Genomic DNA, 27517 nt, shown 5'->3' on the forward strand with positions numbered 1-27517 from the left:
AAATGAAGAGGAAAAAAATACTAATTTTATAATGAATAAAGAGGGTATCATACTTAAATTAACATAACACATAAGTTAGTTAATTTATCATTCTTGGAAAAAAAATTTCTTTCCTATTTTCTTTATATTTTTAAGATTTAAAAATCACATTATTTATTGATATATTATTTTAAATTATATTTTTATCTTCACTTGTCATCTAAACTTCAAAATCTAAGAAAAGATTAAGCTATTAACTATATATTAAAATTAAAAAATAAATTAAAATAGCACATTAACAATAATAGTATTAATTAATTTTTTCATATATTATAATTATAAATTCCTAACAGGCCCAGGCCGGCCTAACAGGCTTAACAGGCTTTTTAAAAAGCCTAAGCCTGGCCTCTTTAACTAAACAGGCCTTCAAACAGGCCTGAGCCTGTCTTTTTTGGGAAACGAAATAGGCCAGGCCAGGCCAGGCCAAATGAAGGCCAGGCCATAGGCCCCTGACAGGCCACCTGGTCTGTTTCCACCCCTAATGTAGCTGACCCCACCTAGTGGGATAAGGCTTGTTGTTGTTGTATTAAAATTAGTCTTATATTAAAAATTGGAGATATTCAAATGTATTAAAAATAGCTTGTGCAATTTACGTTAACTTATTATTATTTTTTGTTTGCCACCGCAATTTACCCCAACTTGGTACCAAAGATATCCCAAATTTAAAATACTCGCCGATAAACAAGACATGGGAGGCAAACTCCATTCTACGGAATATGGCAGGATAAAAAAAGGATGCGATTATTTATATAGGATATAATTATTGAGTTGATTTTAATCTAATTTATCAATTTTTTTAAAATTATCTATATAGATTTCTTTCAACTATAATCAAGTAGAAGAAGAAGAGAAGATATTAAAAATGATTATGGTGTTTTAGAAAAAATATGTTATATTTTTTATAGTCAACTAATTTATCTAAATTTTTTAATCTAATCAAATTAATTAAGTAGATTTTATATTAAGAATTACAAGGGTATGGATTTTATGTGTGGAAATGAAAAAATAATAAAAACTGAAATACGGGGAACATCCATTCCGCCCTCGGAATGCACAACAGAAGCACGAGATTCCCTTTGCATCGAAAACATCAATTGACTCAACGGGCGCCTGTACATCGGTCAAAATCTTTTGAAGCCTTAACTGAATGCAGAGGACTCAGATTGCACCAGGGGTCTAATTTCTTTTCTTTTCTTTTCTGATTGGGTTCGGACATAAAAAATGATCTCCATTCTGCTAAACTGCGAATGTTTTAATAACATTGGCCCAGATGAGAAAACACAATAATTTGAATTGCCAATAGTACTACTCCTGAAAATTTTAAAGTCGCATTTAATTGTAAATATAAATTATTTGCCAGCTAATTTTAAATATCTAGTAATTACATTTTGAAAATACTGCTTCTTTTTAATTATACCCACACTTTATTGTGATCATGAATTTTACTAAAGAATAAAATTTAAAAAATCACACGTTTTTCTAGATAATATCAAGAATATACTACTTAGTTAAGTTTGCCAGAGGGCATAAGCATAAATTGAATGCCAAAAAATGCCATTTAAAAAGGAAAGAAAGAATACGCAAATCACGCCACAGCTTAATTAAGTAAATGATTTTTTTGGTCAAAAGAGGATAATTATAAGGCTGTTATTGAAATTATTTATGTAAATCCATATAAAACTTCCCTCATAAATTACAATTAAAAGGGTCATTTCAAACGTGTAAATAATAATAGCAAAATATAGTTCAAAAATTGCAGAAGACGATGGAGAAGTAATAACATACAAAAACGCAAGGGTTGGCCCAAAACTCAGATCTAAAATCAAGAAACGTCATTAAGCATTGATCACAAAAATTTGATCGTGGTCATCAAGACGTAGATTTGGTATAACCTTACCACATACAGATTATCCGAATCTGCAGAGGCGAAAGATAAGCTCAAAAACATCTCACTGAATCCAACTCACTCAAATTATGGAATGGATTCGAGGATGATTAGAACCAAAAACCCACGCTACAGGGAGAATAAGAGCAAAAAGGAATAGAAAAAGAAGCACAATCCTGGTGCTGGACGCTACATATCGCCGGCGAAGAAAAAGCAAGCGGAAATCAGGAGTCAAACCCGGGCTTTCTGGAGGAGAGGAGTGAAAGCAAGGGCACTTTCCTTGCAAGATCAGAAGCGACGTCGGAAACGAGCTTGAGAAAGTCGTCGAGAGAGAATTTTCCGTAGCGCTCTTCGTCAGCGTGGAGGTAATGGGTGATTTGGGTGAAGAAAGAGACATCGCAGGGGAGAACCAAACCGCCAGGGTTCTGAAATCCGAACTCGTCTTCGGCGCGCTTAAGGAGAGCAAGGAAGATGGGGAGGTTGAGGAAGCGAGTGGGGATGACGAAACGCTTGCTTTCGGGTCCAATGTAGACGGCAACAAAGCCAGAGGGAGTGCGACGAAGGGGACAAGAGTGAGATTCCGAGGAGAGGAGGGTACGGCGTCCGAGGTTGAGACGTCTCCAGCGCATCAACATCTGTTTGAGTCGGACAATCTGACGAATCTTATCCCCCTTCTTCATCGCACCCGCCATTGAAGTTGCAGAGCAATAGAGGGCAGAGGCAGGGCTGGCTTCCAGGCAGATGGAGTCAGTCAAGTGGTAAACCAACTTTAAGGGCGAGAGGTAAGGGCCCTGACTCTTCGCCTAAAATAACTCAACTGGGTTTCGCTCCCTAGCTTATTATTATTATTATTAGAATTAATTAATATGCAAGTTTTATAGTTTCAATTAATTTTGAATCAGGTTTTTATAATTTTTTTTATCAAATCCTTATACTTTTATCAGTTTTTAATTAGGTCCTTGTAATTATTTTTCTTTTTATCAAATCCTTATAATTTCACTAAATTTTTAATCAGGTCTATATAGTTTTAATCTTTATTTATTAATTAAATATAAACTTAATTAAATAGATTAATACTGAAATATAAAATATTGATAATGAAATTAAATTAACAAGCATATAATAAAAATAAGTAATATAATTAATTAATTTTTTTAGAGCAATTAATATTTTCTTGCTGGCAAAAGTTAAAATTATTATAATAATTCATTATTTTTAGAATATTATAGTTCATAAACTAATATTAAATAATATATATTATTTTATGTTTAATAGAATAGTATTATTAGAATTTATAAAATAAAGAATAAAAAGTTCAAGGATTTAATTAAAAATAAGGTGAATTTATAAGAACTTCATAAAAATAAAAATAAATATAAGGACTTAATTAAAAATAGGTGAAAGTATAATGGTATGATAAAAAAGAAAAAAACTATAAGGACCTAATTCAAAATTAGTTGAAACTATAAGGATTTACAAATTAATTATCCCTTATTATTATTATTATTTTGAAATATACTCCCCCCTGAACGGATTAAAATTTACTTTGCTCTTAAGAATAAGATTTCAATCCAATTTATTTTTTAAATTTATATTTTTTTTGAAAAAATTATTTGTATTGATTATTTTATTTAAATTGAAAGAAGATTCAATATAAATAATTAAGGAGAACATTTTAGAAAAATTAACACATGCGTTGCACCGGCAGTAAATGAAAGGGAATGTGATTTTAAATGTTTTTTGTGTATAAAGAAAATGTAATGAGAGGAAGTTTTACGAAAGTTGATCCGTCCGGCAAGTGCACGGAATCGTTAGCAGCAATAAAGAAAGAACCTGAAATACTGAGGAAGGGCTGGTCAAAAAAAGAACTCAAGAGGGAAGGTACATTTCGCTTTCAATTAAACTAAACAGTATTGCAATAAAGCAAGAATAGTATTGCAATTTCCCTTGAGCAAAAAGCAAGGTACTAATGGGGAGCTTCTTCTAATTAATGAAAGCATTAGGGTTGAGGATTATTCCCCTCATGGAATAAACTTGCACTCATCCAATTGATTCTGATCATGTCTAGGACTAAGTCTTCTCTTCATCTCTAAACCCACAAACAGATTGTAGGAAAATGAAATCAAATTGGAGGTTTAAACATGGAATAATTGAAAAATAAAGAAAGTAACATATGATAACAATGGTAGAATCCGTAAACATTTAAAAAAAAAAAGAAGAAAAAAAAGATGGGAGTGGAAGAACAATGAATAGCATCAATGATAAGTAGGCTCCTCTGTCAGAGTGGCGTGGTAAAGGTTATGAATCCATCTCACATTAATAACTCGACCCCTATCACCTATAAGTAGTTTTAGGCAAGTTTCCTTTGATGTGGATACTTGAATGCCAAGTATAGCTCGTAATAATCTATCTTCGGGGGCATACGAGGATTCTTTCGCCATTTGGTGGGTTCCCATTCGGTGCTCATTAGGACTCCTGTATATGGACTGTCATCACCCCACTTTCTATTTTGCTGCTGAATCACGTCTCTTGTTCGTTTGAAAAAAGTACTAGTAACATTTTGAGGTTTAAATTAAAGGTGCAGGTATATAGTCAATATCCGCGATTGATCGTGTTTCACCAACGTGTTACGGATATGTTGTTGGCTGTTGGTTGTTGTTTTGGGGTTGGTCGACTGGATTCTCGTGGTCTTGGGCCTAATTGGAGAGTTTCGGGCATTAGGGAATGAGTGATGAGTAAGGCCGCAGTGGGCAGATGCATGGCAGAAGGAGGATGCTGTTGATTCATTCACAAAGAATTGGAGGTAAAGGGACATTAGTGTGGAGTTGGGGTGAGCGTTTGGATTTGTTGGGGCTTGTGTGGCGAAATGAGAATAGTTTCAAATTTGCAATGGCTGGTGAGATGGGGGCAGGGCAGGCGTAGTCTGGAGTGAGGCGGTGGAGAGGCAGGTACGTACGTGAGGAATCCACGCAGCTTCGCCTACATATTGGTCTCTATGTACCTGCAGCCGCATCCAACACATCCTCTCCGATTCTCGTCATGAACTCGGCACTACAGACATTCACAAATTATTACAAAAATGCGGTTCCTATTGGTGTCTGTATCACTCAACAAATGCACAAGCCTGCCTTAATCACTCTGCCTCTTATATGTTTTTATATATATCGCTTCATATTCAGAATTAAATGAATTGTTTGGGGACGCCAGATAAAAAAAAAAAAAAGAAGCATTCTGTTATTAATATCCTGATTTTTTTTTTGGATTACTCCATCCGGTGTCCCAAGGAAATAGGCGTCTTTCAGCCGTGACAACGTCCCCAGACTAATCCGGATTCGGGGGCTTGCAAGGATCCATACGGACGGCGCCCCCTGACCCCTTGGAGTGCTGCGTTCCCACGTCTCGAACCCGAGATCCGTGGTTAAGCTAGGACGACCCCAGCCAGTCGACCTAACCCCGTGGGGTTTATTAATATCCTGATTTCCCTTGTGCTGTTGTGCATATAACTATACTCTAAAACTTCATCATCAAGAATAATAAGAGTAAAATGCATCGGCATTCTTTCTATTTTATCTTACTTTACACCTACAAACATCCCTTGGCTTCTGTTTTCAAAATCCATAAACCCCTTATGAAATCACAATTTATATACTCCTCTGATATTAAATATAAGACCCCTTTCATAGTGTAAATTACACTACAAAACGGGTCTTGTATTTAGGACAAGAATTTTACACTACGAAAGAGGTCTTATATTTAGGACCGGAAAAGTAATACATATCTTCTATCTATCTTTAAGATTTCATTTTCTACCTATCTACTTCACTATTAGTTGGCCGTTAACTTATATGCTTTCCACTAAAGTAAACTTTTTTAGCAACAAAAGTTATCTTTAAAATCATGCAGGTTAAAAAATAATTTTAATGAGCATATTTTAAACTTTATCATTTATCATTTTTTTTAAAAAAAATTTAGTTATGTAACCTTATGTAGTTTGTAATTTTTTAATGTTTGAATACATAAAATGGTTAAAATAATTAATGTTATTTCAAACATATGCGTGTAAATATGGCTTAGGAATTTAATATAATGAGAGATTAATTGATTGGTCGATATAATTTTTTAGACGAGATCACAATTCAAACATTGTTAATAAAAAAATAATATTAGAAAACTTTCCTTTAATTAATTTAAACGTAACGCAAGTTGAATTTAGATTTTTTGATAATACTAAATAGGGATATCGTTTATGAGAACAATAAAATTTTACGGAAAAAGGTTGAATGGAAGGAATACCAAACGGCAAACACGTTATCAGAGGCAGTCCACAGAGCAGATGAAAATAGACAGAAAGCCACAAAATCGGATGTAGAAAGTGGAAACATCACATGCGCAATGTTATCGATCATCTATGTGTGCGCGCGATCTAACCGTTTAATGATTAATTTATAGATTTATGATAATTATAGCTATTATGCCTCTGATCAATATCTACTAATAGTGTAAGAAAATCGCTTCATTTACGTTACTATTGTATGTTACCGTATCGTATACCTTTTTGACGTGGAGGGTTATATACAGAGGATGATAGCGAAATAAAAGGCAGAAGAGGGCAAGAGGCGGAAAGAGAAGCACGTGTGAAGTGGGGGATTGTGCCAATAATGATGATGGAGCATTTTTAAATCATAATTAAAATTCAATATGCATGTATCTATGTTGGAGAAGAAGATGTTAAAATTGGAATGACCATGACGATTTGAAATGAAATAAGTAACTAGCCTGGATACGTGATGGAGACAGGATTCATAAGTTCCAAATGTTTTTGATATTGGCTAGCTAGTGACCAAAAACACAAGACACCAGTGAGAGCGTCGGTCGGTTGCTGGCTTGGCTAGTGCTCCAAATAGGAGCGGGATAAGCAATCCCACATAGAAAAAGACAAAAGTAGAAAGCAAATGATGTAGAACAGACGGACACACACGACGATTGATTGAGGTGGAGGGATAAATGAGGAAGTGGGATTTTGGGAGGATTGATTAACAAATCATAATAGAGAAAGATAGATCAATACATACGGATCACACAAATCATGCTTTACTGGGATTGCATCAGTATAATGTCATCAACATAGAGGAAAGTAACAGTGGAAGATGGCAAAGAATGACGAACCTAAACAACCACTGAACACACATACGTATAATCACCCAGCGTAATATGGTAAATACAGAAAACAAAGAGTGCATCTAATGAGAACCATATATAAAAAGTGCATGATTATATTCGCCATCCATGCCAACCAATTCAATTGTATTGTCACAATAAACCTGCACGCGACATGGCACCGATTCGGGCTCAACAACATGACGGAATAAAGCATACATAGGTAGATCATTCCGTAGAAAGAAGTTGTATTCAGAGGAAATATAATTGTGGAATTGTTCGATCTCTCAAAGTCAAGGAAGAGATCGATATTCTTGCGAAAGTTGAGGCGGAGAATTACAAAACGCGTGAAAGAAGGCAGAAGTCAGCAGGCACAAAGCTAAGTCAGGAAGGGATGGATGAAAACCTGAGAGGAAAACGAAATCCCAGGGGGTGAAAGGAAAAGCTTAAGCTGATCATAGTGATGAGCTTAATAACCCTGGCTGCCCCATCCATGAGATGAGGATAGAGGATGCTTCCTCGTGGATGGTGCGGATTTGGCCGCCTCTAATAACAACCACATGTATTTGTAATCCGTTGTCCTACTCCATCAAATATCAGACATACCTCACGCTCCAGTCCCATCGTTACTTCACCCCCCACATCCCATGGGGCACGGTGTGATCAATATGCGAATTTAAAGCTGAACGCAACCGGGAAGAGGTCAAGCTTCCAACCATGCCCCACTCTGCCTTCTGTTGCATTCTCAATCATACGCACCCAATTCTCCTATTCATTCCCTTTCTCAATCCACCCGCTTTCGCTGCAACCTCCTACTGCTCTGCCTCCCCCCATCAATAACCCAGTTCCATTCCCTTCTATCTTAGCCTTCCACGCCCACCACCTTCTTCAGAAACATGAATCATCTTCTCCCTTGGTCTCCATTAAAAAACATGCGTCGTCTATCATCTCATCTGGCTGCTCTTGTTACTTTTAGTAACACCCGCCATCTTCTTCCACTTCTTCAAAAAGTGAATCATCTTCTTTGCTCTCCTCTCAAAAACTTGCATCTCTTTGCTCATCTCCGCGCTCTCATCACTTTCTGTAAATCCCTCTATAGTCTTCTAGCCTTCCACGTTAGCCCCTTTTCTTTCCAACTCTTGTACTTCATAATCCTGTCTCTTTTTGGTTTCCTTGGTCTCAAGGTCTCCAAGCCCAGAATCCCTGTTCCCCCCAGCGACTTGGATCTCTTCTTTACCTCTGTTTCCGCATCCACCGTCTCCAGCATGACCGTGGTGGAAATGGAGGCTTTCTCCGATTCCCAGCTCGTTGTCATCTTGTTCCTCATGTTCCTTGGCGGTGAGGTTTTCTCCTCTATGCTGGACCTTCTATATTCTTCCCTCATTCTCTTCAAGAAACAGAGCCTTAAAGACAGAGAAACCCCTCTTCCGCTCAAACAGCACCCTCCAATGTCAAGTGCCCATCAAATCGAGATTAGTTTAGTGTCTATGCAAAAACAGAATGAGGCCTGTACTGTAGATTGCAGTGATCCTAGTGTGGCTAAAAATGATAATATGGGCAGACTGAGGCAAAATTCCATTAGATGTCTTGCTTTTGTGATCTTGGGTTACCTTATGGTGCTTCACGTGGCGGGTTCTGGTTTGGTCTCATCCTACATGAGAATCATGCCAAGTGCAGGACAAGTACTAAGAAACAAAGGGATCGACATATACATGTTCTCTGTGTTCACCATAGTGTCCACTTTTGCCAGTTGCGGTTTTGTCCCCACAAACGAGAACATGATTGTGTTCAGGCAGAACCCAGGTCTGCTGTTACTCATTTTGCCATTTGTTTTTCTCGGGAACACCTTATACCCGCCATTCCTGAGGCTTGTGGTTTGGGCTCTGGAGAAAGTTACCAAAAGAGAAGAGTTCTCTTATATTCAGAACAATTACGAGGAGATGGGTTATGGCCACATGCTGTCTTTTGCACATTGCGTGTGCCTTGTGGCTACTGTTTTTGGGCTGAATCTGACCCAGTTGGTGCTGTTCTGCTGCATGGAGTGGAAGTCGGACAGCATGGAGGGCCTAAATAGCTATCAGAAATTAATTTCATCGCTGTTCCAAATTTCAAATGCCAGACATGCCGGTGAATCTGTTTTCGATCTTTCTACGCTCTCTTCGGCCACTTTGGTGCTCTTCGTCGTCATGATGTAAGCACCTCATTACTATCTCTCCCTCTCCCCCTGGCCCTCCTTGCTTTCATGGAGATAAAGTATAATGGCGCATAATTAGTCACAATTTTATAAGCTCTGAACTAGTAGTCCCTTTGTTTCCTAGTGAATTTTCCACGTTTGAAGATTTTTATTTGGGTTTTGGGAGCCTGTTCTGTGCATGTTCATCGGCGCTCATATTTGATCCATCTGTTTTTGTGTTCCAGGATGTTTGGTGTAACTTTTACGCAAGTTGCCTTCAAATCTCGAAAGAACCTACAAATGTTCCTTCTTTTCGGTTGAAAAATCAAATAAAGTTATAATGGTAACCATATGGCTCCTGTAGGACTTAGCACCATAGATTTTTAATTGTTTTTTAAAACTCTTTATGCTACCACGCAGAATCTCATAAAGAGGATTAACTGAAGGTGTTTTGCATCGAAGAATAAAATTTTGGTCCATAGAAAACGAATACTATAATTATGGTGCTTGTTGACTAAAATCATGCCAAATATATACACCAGTAAGAAAGAAGTTAGTGAAGTCGGAGAAGAAATATGATGGGACATAACGTAGATATGGGCCATTTTGTATGTGGAGAACAGGTACCTGCCACCATACACGACGTTTCTACCCAGCGCGAGGGACCGTGAAAACGAGGTGAGGAAAGAGAAAAGAAGTCTGAAGGAGTGTCTGCTGTTCTCTCAGCTGTGTTACCTGGTTATCTTCGTGATTCTGATATGCATCACGGACAGGCAAAGCCTGAGAGAAGATCCCCTCAACTTCAATGTGTTGAGCATCACCCTGGAGGTGGTAAGCGCCTATGGGAATGTGGGGTTCTCGATGGGATACAGCTGCCAACGGCGTTTGAGACAGGACGCGATGCGAATTGCAGAGACGAGTGGGTTGGATTTGCAGGAAGATGGACTAACAAAGGAAAGTCGATCCTCATAGTCATCATGATCCTGGGAAGGATCAAGAAGTTCAACATAAATGGCGGCAAGGCTTGGCTTCTCTCCTAGATGGCCCCCATGCATGCAACTTCCTTCCTTCCTTTCTTTTGTAGTAAATACGGATCCATGAACATATTTAAGCTCGGCAAGTTTACCAAGGCTTGTAATCGCAATTCGGAAGCTATGCATTTGTAATTTATATCCTCATCATAATTTTGACGAAAATCGTCTCCAAAATTGAAAGCCTTGTGGTCTCAATACAATAAGTGTCTTAGTTACTGTTAATATGCACACTGTTTCCCCCCCCCCCCTTCCTCAAAAAGAAGGATTTGAGATGATGTTAAAAAGGGAATGGCGTGCTAATGGGGGAGCCGTTTAGTTAGTTGAAGAAGTAACGACTTTGGAGAGGAGGAGGGAAAAGCAGCGCAGATATGGGGGATGGTGACGGAGGAAGACACGTGTCCTGACTTCCCGAAAGGGAAAGAGAGAGTTGAAATGACGGAGATGCCATTGGCAGCATCTCTAGGTAGTCATCCAAAAGAAACATAGGAAGCAAAGGGTGAGAGGGGCACGTATTTAAGAGAGAGATAAGTTCATATATAAACAGTATATAATCCAGAAGCTGCCATGCCAGCGTGTTCATGTTCTCTGCATCTTTCAAATACCCAGGCCACCATCATACACGCACTTCACCCCTTTCACATCCCGCTGCCGATTCCGAAATGAAGATGTTGTTGGTAAGTGATATATAAGTATATCTGTAAACACTCTTTGAATCTGGAGGCATATCGAAACCCAAATCACCTAAAATTTTTGTAAACAAATGAAAAACTAAAAAGTTTTGCCAACGTAAATGCAAACATTCTAATAGTGCAATATCTACTTTTTTTTGAAAAAAAAAGAAAGAAAATTACAATCATATACTTGACATATTCGCAAAAGATAAAAAAACACACTGGAAATAAAACCACTTTCATATCCATCCATTTAAAATTCAATATTGCGTTTACGTGACACTAATCACATGTGTACATATGGTCGGCTAGGCGCAAGCCACTATGGCCAAGACGCCAATCAAAGTATCAGACTTCAACCCAAAAACAGAAACAGAACAAAACGCGCATTTATTTTATTACACGCGCCTTCCACCCATATTCGTTGATTATAATCCCACAGCCCAATCATTGCCATACAAGCTAACACGATAGGTACATAGTGATACTCTTTTTTTTTTTTTTTTTTTAATGAAGGGTACATAGTGATATTGATACATATATTTTATACTGGTATTTCTGTAATTTAAACATATGCCTTCATTTTATTTTACATATATATTTTATTCGCCCAAATACTTCTTATTTATTACACCTGTCTATCATTATATATGTATATATGGAATATGCGTAGATACACACACATTAGAAACATTTTTTAGATATATAAAAACAATTTTCTATTCAATTAACCACCATATGATAATGTATTTAAAGCAATAGATTATACTAATGAGAAATTCAATTAAAAATAAATATCATGATACTAATGACTGACTGAAGCTTATATCGAATTCGGCCCTAATCTTGTAAAGCTTGGGCGATGCAGTGTATTTGGAGGGGGGAAAAAAAGGACATCCACAAAATTTAAAAGAATATGTATAATTCACTTAGAATAAAACCGATCGAATTTCCATTTAAAATAAAACCACTTGCACGTTAAGAAACAGTAAATAAAGCAAATGCGCCAATTAACTTGTGCTTATATTGAACCGCGCATCTGCTCTCAGAATTGCTATACCCAGCAATTTTTTTTGCTTGCCATTTAGATCTGCTACTGCATTTCGACCCATTCTCCACCTGCCCCATGCAGCTGCTTCTTCAACTTTGGGGGAGTATATATTATTACTTCATGCAATTAGTTCATACATACGAGGAACACAAGTCAACATTGTCATCAGAAACTGACCCCTTTGTTTTGGGACAGTGAACTGAGGATGGTGCATCTCACTGGCATATGTTATTATATATATAACCTTAGAGTAACCTGTTTTATTTTCAAATCATTATCATATACTCTCTTAAAATTATACGAGGGAAAACCTAAACAGAATTGGCTCAAGAAGCATGTCAAATGTTGGTTGGGTCCTGGCAGTGTAAGTCATAGTTAATTTCATCTCGCATGGTTGAGCAGGGCATGGGGTAGAATAATGATCGCTTGCTGGCTGCATGCATGTTGACAAATGGCATAGACGAACGATTTCTTATTTTGGATCCGGGAATACAATCTGGCCAGGCCTGCTATATGGAAATGGGTATATTTACGGGGAGCAGAATATATCATCAAGAGAATTTATTCGATCGGGCAATATATTGATTAAAAATAACGGAAAAAAGCAAAGAAAAGAAAAGAATTTATTCGGGCCGAGCATTTTGGCAGCTTCAATGTCTGTCTGTTTAGTGTTTTCAGCAACAGGTACCTGCCACCATACACAACATTTTTGCCCATAAGCATGAGGAAGCAAGAGAATGATAAGAAGAGAGACAAAAGGAGTCTAAAGGAGTGTCTTTTGTTCTCTCAGCTGACTTACTTGGGCATGTTCATTATTCTGATTTGCATGATAGAGGGCAAAAGCTGGAGAGAAGATCCCCTCAACTTTAATGTGTTTAGCATCACTCTTGAAGTCATCAGGCAAGTAATTGATACATAAAAGATGAAATTTGATCAGCATATGTGTACACACACAAATGAAATGAAGCAAGTTGAAATACTAAATAATGAAATATACATGATGAACAATAATAAAATGTAGTGCAAATGGAAATGTGGGGTTCTCAATGGGATATAGCTGCAAATGGCAGTTGAAAGCAGATGGAAGTGTGGGGATGAGCGGGTTGGAGTTGCAGGAAAGTGGACAAACAAAGGAAAGTTGATCCTCATCCTCGTCGTGTTCTTCGGAAGGGTCAAGAAATTCAACATGAGGGGCGGCAAAGCTTGGCTTCTCTCCTAATTAATTGCCTTTACTTCCACCTACATATAAATAATTATAAATGAAGCTTTGACCAAAATCCTTTTCTACATGGGTGCAGAGCTTTAATTGGTCGCTAGGCTGAATATGCCACTGAGCAGCAAGGTACAAATTAAATGAGCAAATTGAAATCCCCTGTTGCACCCATGAAACCATGAAATTTAAGCAAACTTGACGACGATCCCAAGACAGATAACATGTCTATAAAAAATTTGGGATTTTAGGTTATTGGATCCATTATAAATATATAATGTGACTAATCAATTCTCATATTTTTCTCCTAACTTTTTTGAGTTACAGAGTTATGGACCGAAGTTTTACATACTTCATTCTTAACCGATAAGCTAAATAATCCAATCTTATGATGAGTGAGAGTTGTGATTATCTCAGGAAAGATTCCTGTCGTTTAATAACAATGTCAAGAAAATAAAATGGAGAAAGAGAGACATACCGGATTCAGGTTCAGAGCAATATGCTTTAAACACGACAAATACGAGAGAGAAGAGAGAATTTCACCCACTATATATGTTTGTGAGTGTTGTTTATAAGGTGGATAGGCGATATGTTTATAAATTGTAATAAGAAATATTTCATATCTTATTGATCATCTTTTGAATAATGGACAAGTGGTTGCGATTGATATTGGAAATACTAGTTTAATATTATTTAATATAGCTTCATTAAATATTTTGGCCAATAGAGATCGGATATGCGAACAAATAACAGCATCAACAACAAGCACTTTACCACCTTCTTTGGATGGTGAGAATCTAATCTTATGATATCAAGATCAATGCCTTTATCTTGGAATATTAACTAACTTTTTATACTAACATTTCTCTCCATATTTTCATTTATGGAATATAATAGTTTTAATAATAACAAGAGATGTCATTGGGTGTAATGCGATAAAGACCCATAGCTTAAAGAATGATCAGCAGGTCGATAAAGTCTCATGGTGCACTCGCCCGCATTCAATTCATACACATTTTGTTTTGAAGGAATCATTAGTGGCTCCATTATATTATTGTTGAGAGAGCGCGTGCAGAAATAGTAAGATTGATCGGTCCATGAGTGAATGAGGAACGCTAGCTGAAGCCCAAAAGGGAAACAGTATATGAGCCCGCTTCCATGTTATTTACAAATAATGTTCCTTGCAGGCGTTATTAACCTTTCATTGTTTAATAGGAGTTGAAAAAATGTGAATAATAGTGTTGGGAGTCCAAAGTGCCAAGACCAGTCCTCTGTTGCAGTACGTACGTAGCTAGCCCCAAACTGGCATAAGCTTTGTTTTTTTTTTTTTTTGTTGATACACCAGAAAGAAAAGACAAGGAATTGAACAAGACAAAAATAGGCAGGGGCATTTGTTTCATGTAAATGTAATAGAACTGAGTTGAGGGACAGTGTGTGTTTGTGATTAGTATAAACCTAAGAGGAGAGTCCATCCCAAAAGACTAGCCTGTTGGGAGGAAGAGTCCTTGAACTTATAAACCTCACAATACTTGTAAAATTCCCTAATGTGAGACTCATAATAGAGCACTTCTCTTGAGAGCCGACATCCCCAACAACTTCACTCTACAACACTTCATTCGACCTTCTTACCAGTTAGAAGACTCCACGGGTAGCTCTTTCACTAATGTGATGAGTATAAGTCCAAAGGGAGAACCTATCCCAAAAGACTAGCCTATTGAGAGGGAGAGCCCCTTAAACTTATAAACTCCACAATACTTGTGAGATTTCCCAATATAGGAATCATAACATAACAGTGTTACAAAAGGAGTGCATTCTTAACGGTTTCAAAGTCTAGCTAGGGACTACCATCTCAACGCTTCATAATACTAATTAATTACGAATGCTTTACAATAAAAATCAACTGTACAGATACCACTTATGTAATTTGAAAATATTATTGCAACTGCATGATTAATAACTTTTGCAAAAAGTTATATAGTTGTGCTTTATCCCTCCAAAAAAAAGGTAGTAAAGTGGAGATGATCCGCTTGTAAGAGTGGTCATCCACTACACAGATAAAGACAGAAACCACAAGATGGGAATAGGGAATTATATGCAGGGCATATGTAATAATACCCGATTATGCTTTCATTATTTAATTATTATTGTTGCAATTATGTGATGAGAAGATTTTCAAAATTGACAACTTTCACGAATTATTTGGCACGACTCTCAAAGGGATTTTGTAGAAGATGACAAGGTTCATAAATTAAACATCACAAAGTTAAGAGTTGTGTTACTGTATTCTTGTAGATATTATTTTATTTTCATTGTTCATGAAAGGCTAATGTCTACCATTAACAAATAAACTCACTTGCCTTTAATTTTGATCACACAAAATATATACACAAAAGCAAACTACATAAATATACACACTCCTTTGTAAAAATTATTGTTGTCTTATTTTGAGTTTCACGAAAACAAATCATACTTAACAGTATCTTAATGATCCTATATATAATGACATACTCCTCCGATCCTTAATATATGACTCAATTTTTAAGTTGGTTTTGGTCCTAAATATAAGACCCATTTCTCATATTTATCAATTTTCTCTAAATTACCCCTATAGATACTCTTTCAACCATAATCAAGTAGAAGAGGGAGAAAAGGGTATTAAGAAAGATGATTATGGTATTTTAAGAAAAACATGTCACATTTCTTATAATTAACTAACTTATCTAATTTCCTTAATCTAATCAAATTAGTTAAATGGGTCTTATATTAAGGACTGGATGAGTATTATCTTTCATTTCAAAATTCTTCCTTGTTTTAGCATATACCTATGAAGACAAGAGTCTGGACTCAAAAAAGGATTAAATTAACTTTATTGATATTCTCTCAGTAATAATTAAGTAGGAGAATGATGGAAAAAATTAATAAAAATGATTAGGGCGTCTTAGAAAAAGCATACTCTTCTTATCCTATTTATAAGGTACTTCTAACATATTTCATATAGACCAAGAAAAACCTTAAAATGCATTAACTCTTCATTAAAATATTATAATTTTCAACTTTACCCCTATTTAATATATATCTTTCAAAAAAGATAACTATCTACACTATAATAAATGAAGAACAAAATAGTATACATTCATACTAAAAATTTAATCAAGTAGCTTATAAATAGGATAAAAAAACATTCTCTCTCTGTCCTATAAATAGAACCAAAGGAGTATCATATTAACTAATTTAATTAGTATATTTAATCTACTCAAATTAGTTAATTAGGTCATATATTAACGACTGAATAAGTATCTAGGCAGGGTTACTTTTAAATCTTCTCGTGTGAAATAAGGATTACTGATTGACTACAAGCCTACCTTTATTTGATTACTTCCTCTTTAACATACGGAAGCAGAAGTTTAAAAAACAAAGAAAGAAAGAAATGGGTAGACAGAGAGATATCATTCCCCATAAGGCAATTAAAGTTTTATAATGCACACAGCCACTAAATATTTCTAAAGTTTATCTTTATTAAAACAACCACTTACAGTTAAGGAGCAACCTTGTTGGTTTCTGACGACAAATTATGTGATCTTTAAATATTACTTTTCACTGATATGTGATCTTTGCAATTCGTATAATAATACAAGAAAGTAAACTAAATAGTCTTTAAAAGAAAAAGGGGAATGTATTGAGGAAGATGAGGAGTTATTTGGGAGTCGATCAAAAGAACAAGGTAGGGAAATAGAAGAAGCTAGAAAAGGGAGGAAGGAGAGGTGGGGGTAAATGTGGCCAAATAATGATAAAAGAAACGAGGGAATAAGTGGGGAATGTGCCAACTCTCATATCACAATGGACTATCAACCAACAAATTTGTGAGTGAGTGGGGCAGATTGCACCGACTTAGCATTTCCTTCCCATACTTTGCTACCCATTTAATATCATATCACTTTTAGTATTTCAAATATATATCACACACGATCCTAAGAAAGCGGGACGAAGAGAGCTTGGCGCAGATTGGCAGATTTATTAGACATAGCAGTAACTAATAAGACCATAAAAAGACACAATAATGGAAAGAAAATGAAACGTACATGTGTAGATAGCTAGACGAATGTTATAGGGAGGATATATGAACATAACATTAATGCAGAAATATATATATATATATAAATGATTACCGATACAAATAGTTAGATGGCCTGAAGTGCTTCCATACTACTTCATCTCCTAATTATAAAACCTCATTTATAATTCACAAACAGGTCTTATAATTAGTCTTAATTATAATTACAAGAGTCAAAGAAAAAGGAAGCCAAAGAACGGAGACAGATCTTATACTCGCACAGATTAAGAGAGGATACCACACATAAAGAGAAAGAGAATATGTTTGATTGGACAAATAATAAATTTGCAATTTTTGTGCTCTTTTTGTTCCCCGGCCCCCACTTGTTATTGACGTGGACGATGAGGTGGGAAACAATTTGCTGACTGAATCGATGAATTAAAATAGGAGTGACAAGGGTCACAGTGAACGTATATTCTTCATGTTTTCTGGAGACCCAAATGAGACTCCATTCTCCCTCTCCCTCTCTGTCCGTCACTATTGCCCGTACGCACCACAGATTTTTTTAATTCTTCCAACATCTTTGACATGTGGTCACACTTCATATCGACGCCCATTTCTAATATTTTATGATGTCTCTCACGCTTTCAGTACGATGTTCTGTAACACAACACTAATTCGCGATATCGTTGTGTATATACGAATGCGCCTCTCGCATTCTCGAGAGTGTGAAGGCTCCAACTTGTGTTTCAGAAAAGCTGTGTGAACGCTCCAACTTCTGTATCACAGCAAAAGCTGATGCTTTTCCCGGAATCCTACCTAAAGAGACTGCACGTGGGCGCTTAAATTTTCATTCTCTTCCCATCTATCATAACATCATTGGTCTTACCCCTTTTGAACCGTTTCATCTCATCACAGCTACGTCTCAACAGTCAACAGTGCATCTTTGGTAAAAGCAACCCTCGGAAATTATAGTCGATGGCATTATATTATTGGTATTAAATTTAAAAAGGAAGGGCTAAAACAACCACGTACCGGAATTAACTTGAGGCTTGGGCCTACGTTGCACCATGCATCACTCGCTTTCAGTCCCTCGACCTCACATGCGCTCACAGCCAAGCCCACCTTCACAGTGCTTTCTTATGCCTTTTTAATGCTAACCCCTTCCCTTCCCTTGCCTTCTCACTTGTTGACGCACCACACCCACCACCTTCTTCCATTTCTTACAAACATGAAGCATCTTCTTTCTTGCTCTCCTCTCAAAAACTTGCACCGTCGATCCTCTCCTCTGGTTGCTCCTATTACTCCTACTATGTCCCTCCATCGTCTTCTTTCCATTCACCATAGTCCCATTTTCCTCCAGCTCTTGTACTTCATAATCATGTCTCTATTGGGTTTCCTTGGTCTGAAGATCTCAAACCCCAGAATCCCTGTTCCCCACAACGCCTTTGATCTCTTTTTTACCTCTGTATCTGCATCCACCGTCTCCAGCTTGTCCGTCGTAGAAATGGAGGCTTTCTCCAATTCCCAGCTCATTCTCATCATCTTCCTCATGTTCCTTGGCGGTGAGGTTTTCATCTCCATGCTCGGCCTTCTATTTTCTTCCTTCATTCTCTCGGAAACAGAGCCTTAAGGACGGACCAAATCCTCTTCACCTCAAGCAGCGCCCTCCAATTCCGAGTGCCAATCAAATCGAGATTGGTTTAGTTTCTATGCACAAGCAGAATGATGTTAGTTCTGGTGATCACGGTGATGCTAATATTGTTCAAAATGATAAGATGAACAAGCTGAAGCATCACTCTATAAAGTGTCTTGGGTTCGTGATCTTGGGTTACCTTGCGGTACTTCACATGGTTGGTTCTGGTTTGGTCTTATCCTACATAAGTATCATCCCAAGTGCAAGAAAGGTGCTAAGAAACAAAGGGATCAACATACACACATTCTCTGTGTTCACCGTAGTGTCCACTTTTGCCAGTTGTGGCTTTGTGCCGACAAACGAAAACATGTTTGTGTTCAGGCATAACCCAGGTTTGCTGTTACTTATTTTGCCGTTTGTTTTCCTCGGGAGCACCTTATACCCACCATTCTTGAGGCTTGTGATTTGGATTCTGGAGAGAGTGACATAGAGAAGAGTTTTCTTACATTCAGAGGAATTATGAGGTGCTGGGCTATGACCACATGCTGTCCCGTGTTCATTGCTTGTGCCTCGCAGCTACGGTTTTGGGGCTGAATCTGACGCAATTCGTGTTGTTCTGCTACATGGAGTGGAAATCGGAGAACATGGAGGGCCTAAATACCATTCAGAAATTAATTTCGTCTTTGTTCCAGATTTCAAATGTCAGACATGCTGGTGAATCTGTTTTTGATCTTTCTACGCTCTCTTCGGCTACCCTGGTGCTATTCGTTGTCATGATGTAAGTATTTTTCTTTACTCTCTCTGCCTATTTCCATGGAGATAGAGTGAAACATATTGTAAGCCAACTCAATATTTGGTCTTCAAATTTCCCTATTAGGACGGTTTTTCTTTCTTCTGAAACAGTACAAGTCCACAATACAAGTTTTAGCCACCACTAGCGTTATTTTTCCTTCTTGTGGTGCTATTGAAGCTCCAAACTCGTAATCCTTTTTTTTTTGGTTGAATTTTGGCAGTGAAAACATTCTTTTTATGTTATATATATCGGCGCTCATAATTGACCTTTCTCTTGTTCCACGTCGTTTGGTGTGGCTCACAATTAATTGAAGAGGAATAATATTATTACATATGAATGGTGGACTATATATAGATGTACAGATATATACATGAAAGAAGATAATCTATTTGAAGAAAGAATATCAGAATTTGAGTTGCATAAATTTGTTCCTTTACAAATAACTACTGCAGGTATCTGCCACCATACACAACATTTCTGCCCATGAGGGATCCCGAAAATGATAGACAGAAAGAAAAAATAAGCCTAAGGGAGTGTCTTGTTTCCTCTCAACTATCTTATTTGGTGATGTTTATTATACTGATTTGCATCACGGAGAGCAGAAGCTTGAGAGAAGATCCCCTCAACTTTAATGTGTTCAACATCGCCCTTGAAGTAATGAGGTAAACGGGTTGATCAGCTTAATTTTATATATATATATATATATATATATATATATAAAATGAAGGAGCGGAATGCTAAAGAAATTACATTTAACAATATATGCAGCGCGTACGGCAACGTGGGGTTCTCAATGGGATATAGCTGCAAATTGAGATTGAAAGCAGACGGGAACTGTAGAGATAAGTGGTTTGGATTTGCAGGAAGATGGAGTAACAAAGGAAAGCTGATCCTTATAGTCGTCATGGTGTTTGGCAGGGTCAAGAAATTCAACATAAATGGTGGCAAAGCTTGGCTTCTGTCCTAGTTATTCAAAACTCACACAATATACAGAGAGATGCTAAGCTTTGCCACACCTCTCATATACGAATTACCCATAAGACGCCCTTGTATAACATGCAAGACACGCTTATAAATTGCGTCTGTCCTACGCATAGCAAACTGCTATATATATATATATATATATATATATATCACCACCTTTAAATTAAGCAAGTTTTGTGATGGCATCCAGGTTGTGATTTTATACAAACACAGTCACGCGGACAAAATTTATAGAAATTCATTATTTACAGGTCACAAATAACGCAGTTAATATTAATTTTTGTGCAAAGAATGATCACAAACCAATCTAAATATGTGTTTTAAGTACTAGTACTCTTAATGATGACATCCAGCTCCTAACTTGTAAGTTTAAAATCTAGTGGCCTGTAATTATAATATTCTAATTTTTATACATAAGAATCCTAAACTTTTTATAGAAATAGTATCGATGTTAACATTAGTTTGCTCAATGGATGAAATGGATTTTCGCGTCTTTGATCTTTTTGAGATGATCTTTCTTTCTTCTTCTTCTTTTTTTTTTTGGTCCGAAATATTTTTAGATGATCTCAGTATACATTATTTAAGATAATAAGATTTCGTGAGTGCTAACCTAGCTATAAATAATTGGAGCAGAGATCACACTTCCTTGAATGAACTAGTATAAAGGCCGATCCATTGAGTCAATATCAAAATTATCCAGAAACAGAAATAAATCTGGCCAATTTAACCAAAAAAAAAAACTAGCCATATGGAAAAAGTCATTAATTAGTGATTTATCCCAATAATTATGCTCAGCTCGAATGAAAAGTTTCAACAGATATTTATACATCTGTGGGTTTAATTCCCACACTTGGCCATTTTTAGTTCCTAAACTCTGAAGATGTTTTTAGGCAGTTTTTGTGACCGGAAGGTCACTAGTACGTAGATTACAACAATCTCGGGTTCCAGGTAGGTTACTTTGCGGGGATGCTATCGCTTTTGAATAATTAATCACGGTGATATATTTTAGACGTGAGACACACAGCACACATGTTTAATTTTACTGTGTTGTACAAAGACATACAATTGGATGATAACGAGAGAATGAGCATTTTATTCCACGAGAGAACTTTATTAAGAAAGATATATAATAAAGTCACGAGACGCTAGAAAACAAAAGGGAGGCGCATTGTTTTTGAACTGATGAGCCTGTGAATCAGAGCCTGCCAGAACTAAGCTTAAAATCAAAGCCCTGAAGACGAGGGAGATGAATGAAGTGTGTGTATAAGAATGGTAGGAGGGAGCAGGTATGGAGTTGCGTTATGCTTGGCCAGCGTCGCCCTGCTCAATAGCATCCATGCCCTCAACATAGGAGCTCAAGCCACTGGAGTTGCTGTCTCCCTGGTTTGTTTGTTTCTTAGTGGTATTATATAGCCATTTATTGTAACACGCACCCGCGGTTCGATCTGCTAATAACTCATGTGCAACTCTCTCTCTCTCTCTCTCTCTCTCTGTGTCTATGCATACAGGAGAAAAACTGCAGCAGAAGTTGCGAGTCAAGCTTCTGTTCAGGTAGGTGGGTGCGACCTTCGATGATTATATGTTGTGCAGTTTTGGATTGGATTGGATGGATGGTATTGTTGATGATGAATATAATATAATGTGGAATCAAAGTCGCTCCATTTCTGAGATATGGCAAGTACTGCGGCCTCCTCTACAGCGGGTGCCCCGGAGAAAGGCCCTGCGACGGCCTGGACGCTTGTTGTATGAAGCATGACCAATGCGTAGGACACAGAGAGTAATACAATTATTAAGTTATTAACTTTCATTTTGGTAGGAATATAATGCAGCACTCACTTTGATATTCGACGGACGATGAATTTAACTAACTTGGAATAAATGATACACACACACACACACAGAAGGGTACTTGAGCCAAGAATGCAGCAAGAGGTTGATAAAGTGTATGAAGAAATACAGCAAGAGGGGAAGCAGAAGCGGGACTTTCCAGGGAAACACGTGCCAAGTGGAGGAGGTCGTTCATGTAATCCTCTGTGTCATGAAGGCAGCCCTCTTCGCCGGAAGAGTTCTTCGCAGGCCCTAACTAGCTTCCTCGCTTCCACTTCATTCTTCATACTCCTCATCTCTTCTTTTATTTGTCTAATCTCTTCATCTCTTTCATTGCTGCAACTTCATTAAATTAAATCAGTCAATTTAGTCTTAGCTTTTGTCTCAATAATTCACGTTGTTTGTTCAGAATTACACTTCACAGTTATTGCAGCCCCGCCCTCTTCATCTCTTTTCACCTAATTCATCATTCTACCTCCGCTTTTGATTTGACAACCTTGTGCAGAAATATAAATGTGGAGCAGTTATACACATTTTGTCAAACTTACATTAATAATTCATGCAATTCAGATCAGGACTTACATTAATAATTCATGCAATTAAGATCAGGAAAACTATTCCAAAACAAACGTCCCACAAAATTTACACCATTTCCCATTTCCTACGATGCAAAGAAAAATTAATATTTTGTTTGATTTAAGGAAGGGGCATGAGATCAGTAGGAGAGGAAATGGGGAATGGGAGAAGTGATATTTTGGAGAGTTCAATTCTTTCTTTTTCTTCTTCTTCTTCTTCTTCTTCTTCTTTTTTTTTAATTACAAGTGCCTTTTCATTCCACTGGAATTGTATATATATATATATATATATATATAGAAAAATATGTAAATTGATATTTTTTTGGAGATAATTTTACTAAAATTAGTAATTATAAATTAATTACAGCTGTCCTAGTTTAATTTTTTTTACCTTCTATATGTTAAATAAAAAATAATTAACTTGTTTTATTTAAAAATTATTTTATTCCGTAGATATTAAAAATATAAGCAACCAATTTTTTTATTTATTATTTGTTACTATGTGTAAATTGAAGTTACAAACAACCAGGATTATTCATAGTTGCACAACGGCCCTAAATTAAATTTATAAATTATAGATTTGACCCTCATTTTTTAGGGAATTAATTGCGAGATTAAAATTGCATTATTTTTAAGAATAAAAGGGTAAAGTTGCTACTGAACAAATATTTTAAAGTCAAAATTTTATAAAAAAAATTAATTTGATAAATATTATTTTTCTTGCCAACTAATCTAAAAAAATAAGAAGATATTTTATGATCGTACCTTAGCCGGATTAAAAAAAATAGAAAAATTGTAATAAAGTCTTATCTAAGAAAATTAAATACAAAAATATTTATTAAAATTATCAAATTATTTTGAAGTTTTAAAGGACCTCATTATAATAAATTTTATTTGTTTAATTAACAAATTACTCTTTTTTTTTTAAATATGCATTAACAACTAAACAAATAGTGGTTAACAATTTAAAGTGTAACGATTAACAACTATCGCGATAGGTATTAATAACATATTTTCTCATCTCATTACAAAAATATAATGCATGAATTATCAATTTATACCGTAATAGTTATTAATCATTACACCTTAGGTTATTAGTAACTGCTCTTTTAGTTGTCAATATATATTTTAAAAAAAAGAACAATTTGATAATTAAACAAATAATTTTTGTAATAAGATCCCTTAAAATTTTAGAATAATTTGATAATTTTAAAAAAAAAATTTTATTTAATTCTCTTGCATACGATCTTATTACACTTTTACCCAAAAAAATTAGTCCCTCTTGAAATTATAGGTGGGGAATTTTTTTGGCCAAAAGAATGTGGGACAAAGCTCTAATCCCATTGGTCAGCTTCCCTTTGACGGTCCAATTGTAATGCGACACGCGGTGGCTCCTCGTCGGGATATCCCTTTGAAGCACCGTTGTCTTCAACCTCCATCGGTTCACCCACCCTGCGCTCTGCTTCTGATAGCGATCCTCCACCTACCCGGACGCCCTCCAACCTTCAGTCTCACTCCATCCGCCTCTTTACTTTCCTCCCATCCCATCTATCGACAACAACACTGAGCCAAGACGGCATCTTCTTCAGCACCATTGCAGACTCGCTTCCCAATATGGGTTCTGATCTTTCGCCCGACGTCCTGAATTCTACCAAGCCCGTTCCTTTACCTACCGAAGAGGAAACCCCTCCTTCCACTGCTCTCCTCTCCTTCAACACCGATTCTTCTTCTTCCTCCGCCTTCAATTCTCACAAACTCTCCTATTCCGTCATCTTCATCTCTCTCACCCTCATTTCCTGCATTGCTTTCTCCGCCGCCGCCGCCTTCGCCTTCCTTTTCTTCTCCGCCGCTTCCTCCTCCTCAACCTTCACCAACCACTCCACTTCTTCCTTTGCTTCCCCGAAAGCTCGTCCCCTCCAGAAGCTCAATCACTCCGTGGTTCTCTTGATTTCTTCCGATGGTTTTCGATTCGGCTACCAATTCAAGACTTCTACGCCCAATATTCACCGTCTGATTGCCAACGGAACTGAAGCCGAAACCGGCTTGATCCCGGTGTTTCCCTCTCTAACTTTCCCCAATCACTACTCCATCGTGACGGGTCTCTACCCTGCCTATCATGGCATCATCAACAACTACTTTTTGGATCCTCAAACTGGTGAACTTTTCACCATGGCTAGCCACGAACCCAAGTGGTGGCTGGGCGAGCCCTTGTGGGAGACCGTGGTCAACAACGGGTTAAAAGCTGCAACATATTTCTGGCCTGGCGCTGAGGTAAATAAAGGTTCTTGGACTTGTCCTGCCAAATATTGCAGGCATTATAATGGTTCTGTTCCATTTGAGGAAAGAGTGGATGCAATATTGAAGTATTTTGATTTGCCTAGCGCTGAGATTCCTTCATTTATGACGCTGTACTTTGAGGACCCTGATCATCAGGGTCACAAGGTTGGTCCCGATGATCCAGAGATCACTGAAGCTGTTGCTGGGATCGATAGGATGATAGGGAGGTTAATTAGAGGGTTGGAACAAAGGGGTATTTTTGAAGATGTTCATATTATTATGGTGGGGGATCATGGGATGGTTGGTACATGTGACAGGAAGCTAATTTTCTTAGATGATTTGGCTCCCTGGATTGAGATTCCGAAGAGTTGGGTCCATTCGTACACTCCATTGCTCGCAATTCGTCCACCTCCTGGCAATGACCCGTCAGATGTTGTATCTAAGATGAATGAAGGATTGAAATCTGGGAAAGTTGAAAACGGGAAGTACTTGAAAGTGTATCTCAAGGAGGACCTGCCTGGCCGGCTTCATTATGCGGCGAGCGATAGGATTCCACCAATAATTGGTTTGATTGAAGAAAGTTTCAAGGTTGAGCAGACAAGAACAAAGCGCAAAGAGTGTGGTGGTTCACATGGCTACGACAACTCAATTTTCTCAATGAGGAGCATTTTTATTGGGCATGGTCCTCAATTTGCAAGAGGGAGGAAAATCCCATCGTTTGAGAATGTTGAGATTTATAATTTGATCACTTCTATTCTCAAGATTAAGGGTGCATCCACTAATGGTTCTGCCTCATTCGCAGAGTCAGTTCTTTTACCTGGTGCGTAAACATATACAAGTTAGCAAAAATATATGATTGAGAAGCCAAGATGCATGATTAAGTGTTTTCTTGGATGGATGGATGCTCAGAATCAGAGGTCAGAATTATAAACATGATGCGGCGTTTCCAAGGGAAGAGACATCGTATTCCTGGGCTTGAGATCCCTGAAAGAGTCTTGTACGTAGAATTTCATCAGTTCTGAGCTGCTCAAGTAGTCGCCAAGCTTGCCTATCTTCAATGCTTATGAGTATGTAACTATGCAAGTAATATGCTCACCCAAAATTTTGATTTTATTGAGACAGAATGAGATTACCACTTGGATGTCAAACTCTCTCCTCCTCCGTTGTATATGATTTTTCTTCTGTCAAAGCCCTTGTTAAATTGCATATTATGTTTTTGCCGGGCCCTGACTTTTCCAATGGTTTTTTTTTAGCGTCGATCAATCTTATCTGTTAGATGATCTTCTGTTTAAAAACTTCACCTTTACATCACTGCCGTTTTCTAAATTTAGTAAATCCTGGCTGCACAATTTTCATGTTTAATATTCTATAGAAAACGCGCCTAAGACTTGAACCCTTGGACTGATCCCAAAGGGGAAGGGGGAAAAAAAAGAAGCATAGAGGAGGCGTTATATGTAAACTTGAGATCTGGAGAAAGGAAAACTTGCTGTTATAGCTAGCGTTTTTTATCATTGACAAGACTTTATTAGGAGAAGTTGAGTTTCTTCATTTATAAAGCCTTTCTTTCTATTCTGATTTCACATAACATATAATGATCATATGAAATAATAAATGTATGCACAAGGCCCAGCGGCTAGTTCCTTATTTATTGAACCAAACGGACTGTTTTAACTCAGTGGAAAAGTAACACCATGATGAGGCGGAAGTCATCATCTGTTCAGATCCGGAGAAGAGCTTTTTCCCCTTTTCATAAAACGCCAGTATATTTGTAATTGAAAGAAAACTAATTTTTTGGTGTTTTGGATGTCAAAAGGTTTAAAAAGAAGAGTTTTAATAAGAGCAAACCCTGGGAGAAGTTAACACCTCTAACATCATCTGCAAAGACGGTAATAAGCCCGGGACAGGAAAGTCACGTGCGACAATCCCAATATGTAAAGGTTCAAGTCTTAAAACATCTCAAATTTATAGAACCAACCAGGTGGGAGGATTTTAAGCTGTGCCGTGAAGCAAGAACGCTTCAAAACGCGAATGAATCCTGGCGACGTGTAGAAATGAAATTGGTTACTTTTGTGTCTTCCGGAATCAAGAAACAGAGGATGTTATTGGGACCCGTAAGGCCGTGACACAGCTCATGCAGCCCTGTTCTGCCTAACG

At 37.1% G+C, this 27517-nt stretch overlaps 3 protein-coding genes and 2 pseudogenes across 3 annotated transcripts; 4 read left to right on the top strand and 1 right to left on the bottom strand.

Moving 5' to 3' along the window:
- Positions 1 to 2148: 2148 nt before the first annotated feature.
- LOC114747677 (indole-3-acetic acid-induced protein ARG7-like) lies at positions 2149 to 2616 on the bottom strand. The gene has a single exon (XM_028936026.1). The coding sequence runs from the start codon at positions 2614 to 2616 to the stop codon at positions 2149 to 2151; it is 468 nt and encodes a 155-aa protein (XP_028791859.1).
- Positions 2617 to 7955: 5339 nt separating this feature from the next.
- On the top strand, positions 7956 to 10512 carry LOC114747673 (sodium transporter HKT1-like; annotated as a pseudogene).
- Positions 10513 to 18531: 8019 nt separating this feature from the next.
- LOC114747674 (sodium transporter HKT1-like) lies at positions 18532 to 20713 on the top strand (annotated as a pseudogene).
- A 1227-nt stretch (positions 20714 to 21940) lies between these two features.
- Positions 21941 to 22465, top strand: LOC114747678 (phospholipase A2-alpha-like). Its single transcript, XM_028936027.1, has 3 exons — positions 21941 to 22067; positions 22193 to 22235; positions 22338 to 22465. The coding sequence occupies exons 1-3, from the start codon at positions 21954 to 21956 to the stop codon at positions 22463 to 22465; spliced, it is 285 nt and encodes a 94-aa protein (XP_028791860.1). The 5' UTR covers positions 21941 to 21953.
- A 1990-nt stretch (positions 22466 to 24455) lies between these two features.
- LOC114747675 (venom phosphodiesterase 2-like) lies at positions 24456 to 26569 on the top strand. The gene has a single exon (XM_028936024.1). The coding sequence runs from the start codon at positions 24701 to 24703 to the stop codon at positions 26189 to 26191; it is 1491 nt and encodes a 496-aa protein (XP_028791857.1). The 5' UTR covers positions 24456 to 24700; the 3' UTR covers positions 26192 to 26569.
- Positions 26570 to 27517: the final 948 nt, after the last annotated feature.

This window comes from Neltuma alba, unplaced genomic scaffold, assembly GCF_004799145.2.
Source record: "Neltuma alba isolate B1F8T4 unplaced genomic scaffold, ASM479914v2 tig00005401_pilon, whole genome shotgun sequence".
Taxonomy (NCBI): domain Eukaryota; kingdom Viridiplantae; phylum Streptophyta; class Magnoliopsida; order Fabales; family Fabaceae; genus Neltuma; species Neltuma alba.

Coding starts and splice junctions, on each gene's coding strand:
- LOC114747677 (XM_028936026.1), bottom strand. CDS start 2,616: ATGGCGGGTGCGATGAAGAAGGGGGATAAGATTCGTCAGATTGTCCGA.
- LOC114747678 (XM_028936027.1), top strand. CDS start 21,954: ATGGTAGGAGGGAGCAGGTATGGAGTTGCGTTATGCTTGGCCAGCGTC. Junction 22,068..22,192: donor CTGGAGTTGCTGTCTCCCTG/GTTTGTTTGTTT, acceptor CTATGCATACAG/GAGAAAAACTGCAGCAGAAG. Junction 22,236..22,337: donor CGAGTCAAGCTTCTGTTCAG/GTAGGTGGGTGC, acceptor GTGGAATCAAAG/TCGCTCCATTTCTGAGATAT.
- LOC114747675 (XM_028936024.1), top strand. CDS start 24,701: ATGGGTTCTGATCTTTCGCCCGACGTCCTGAATTCTACCAAGCCCGTT.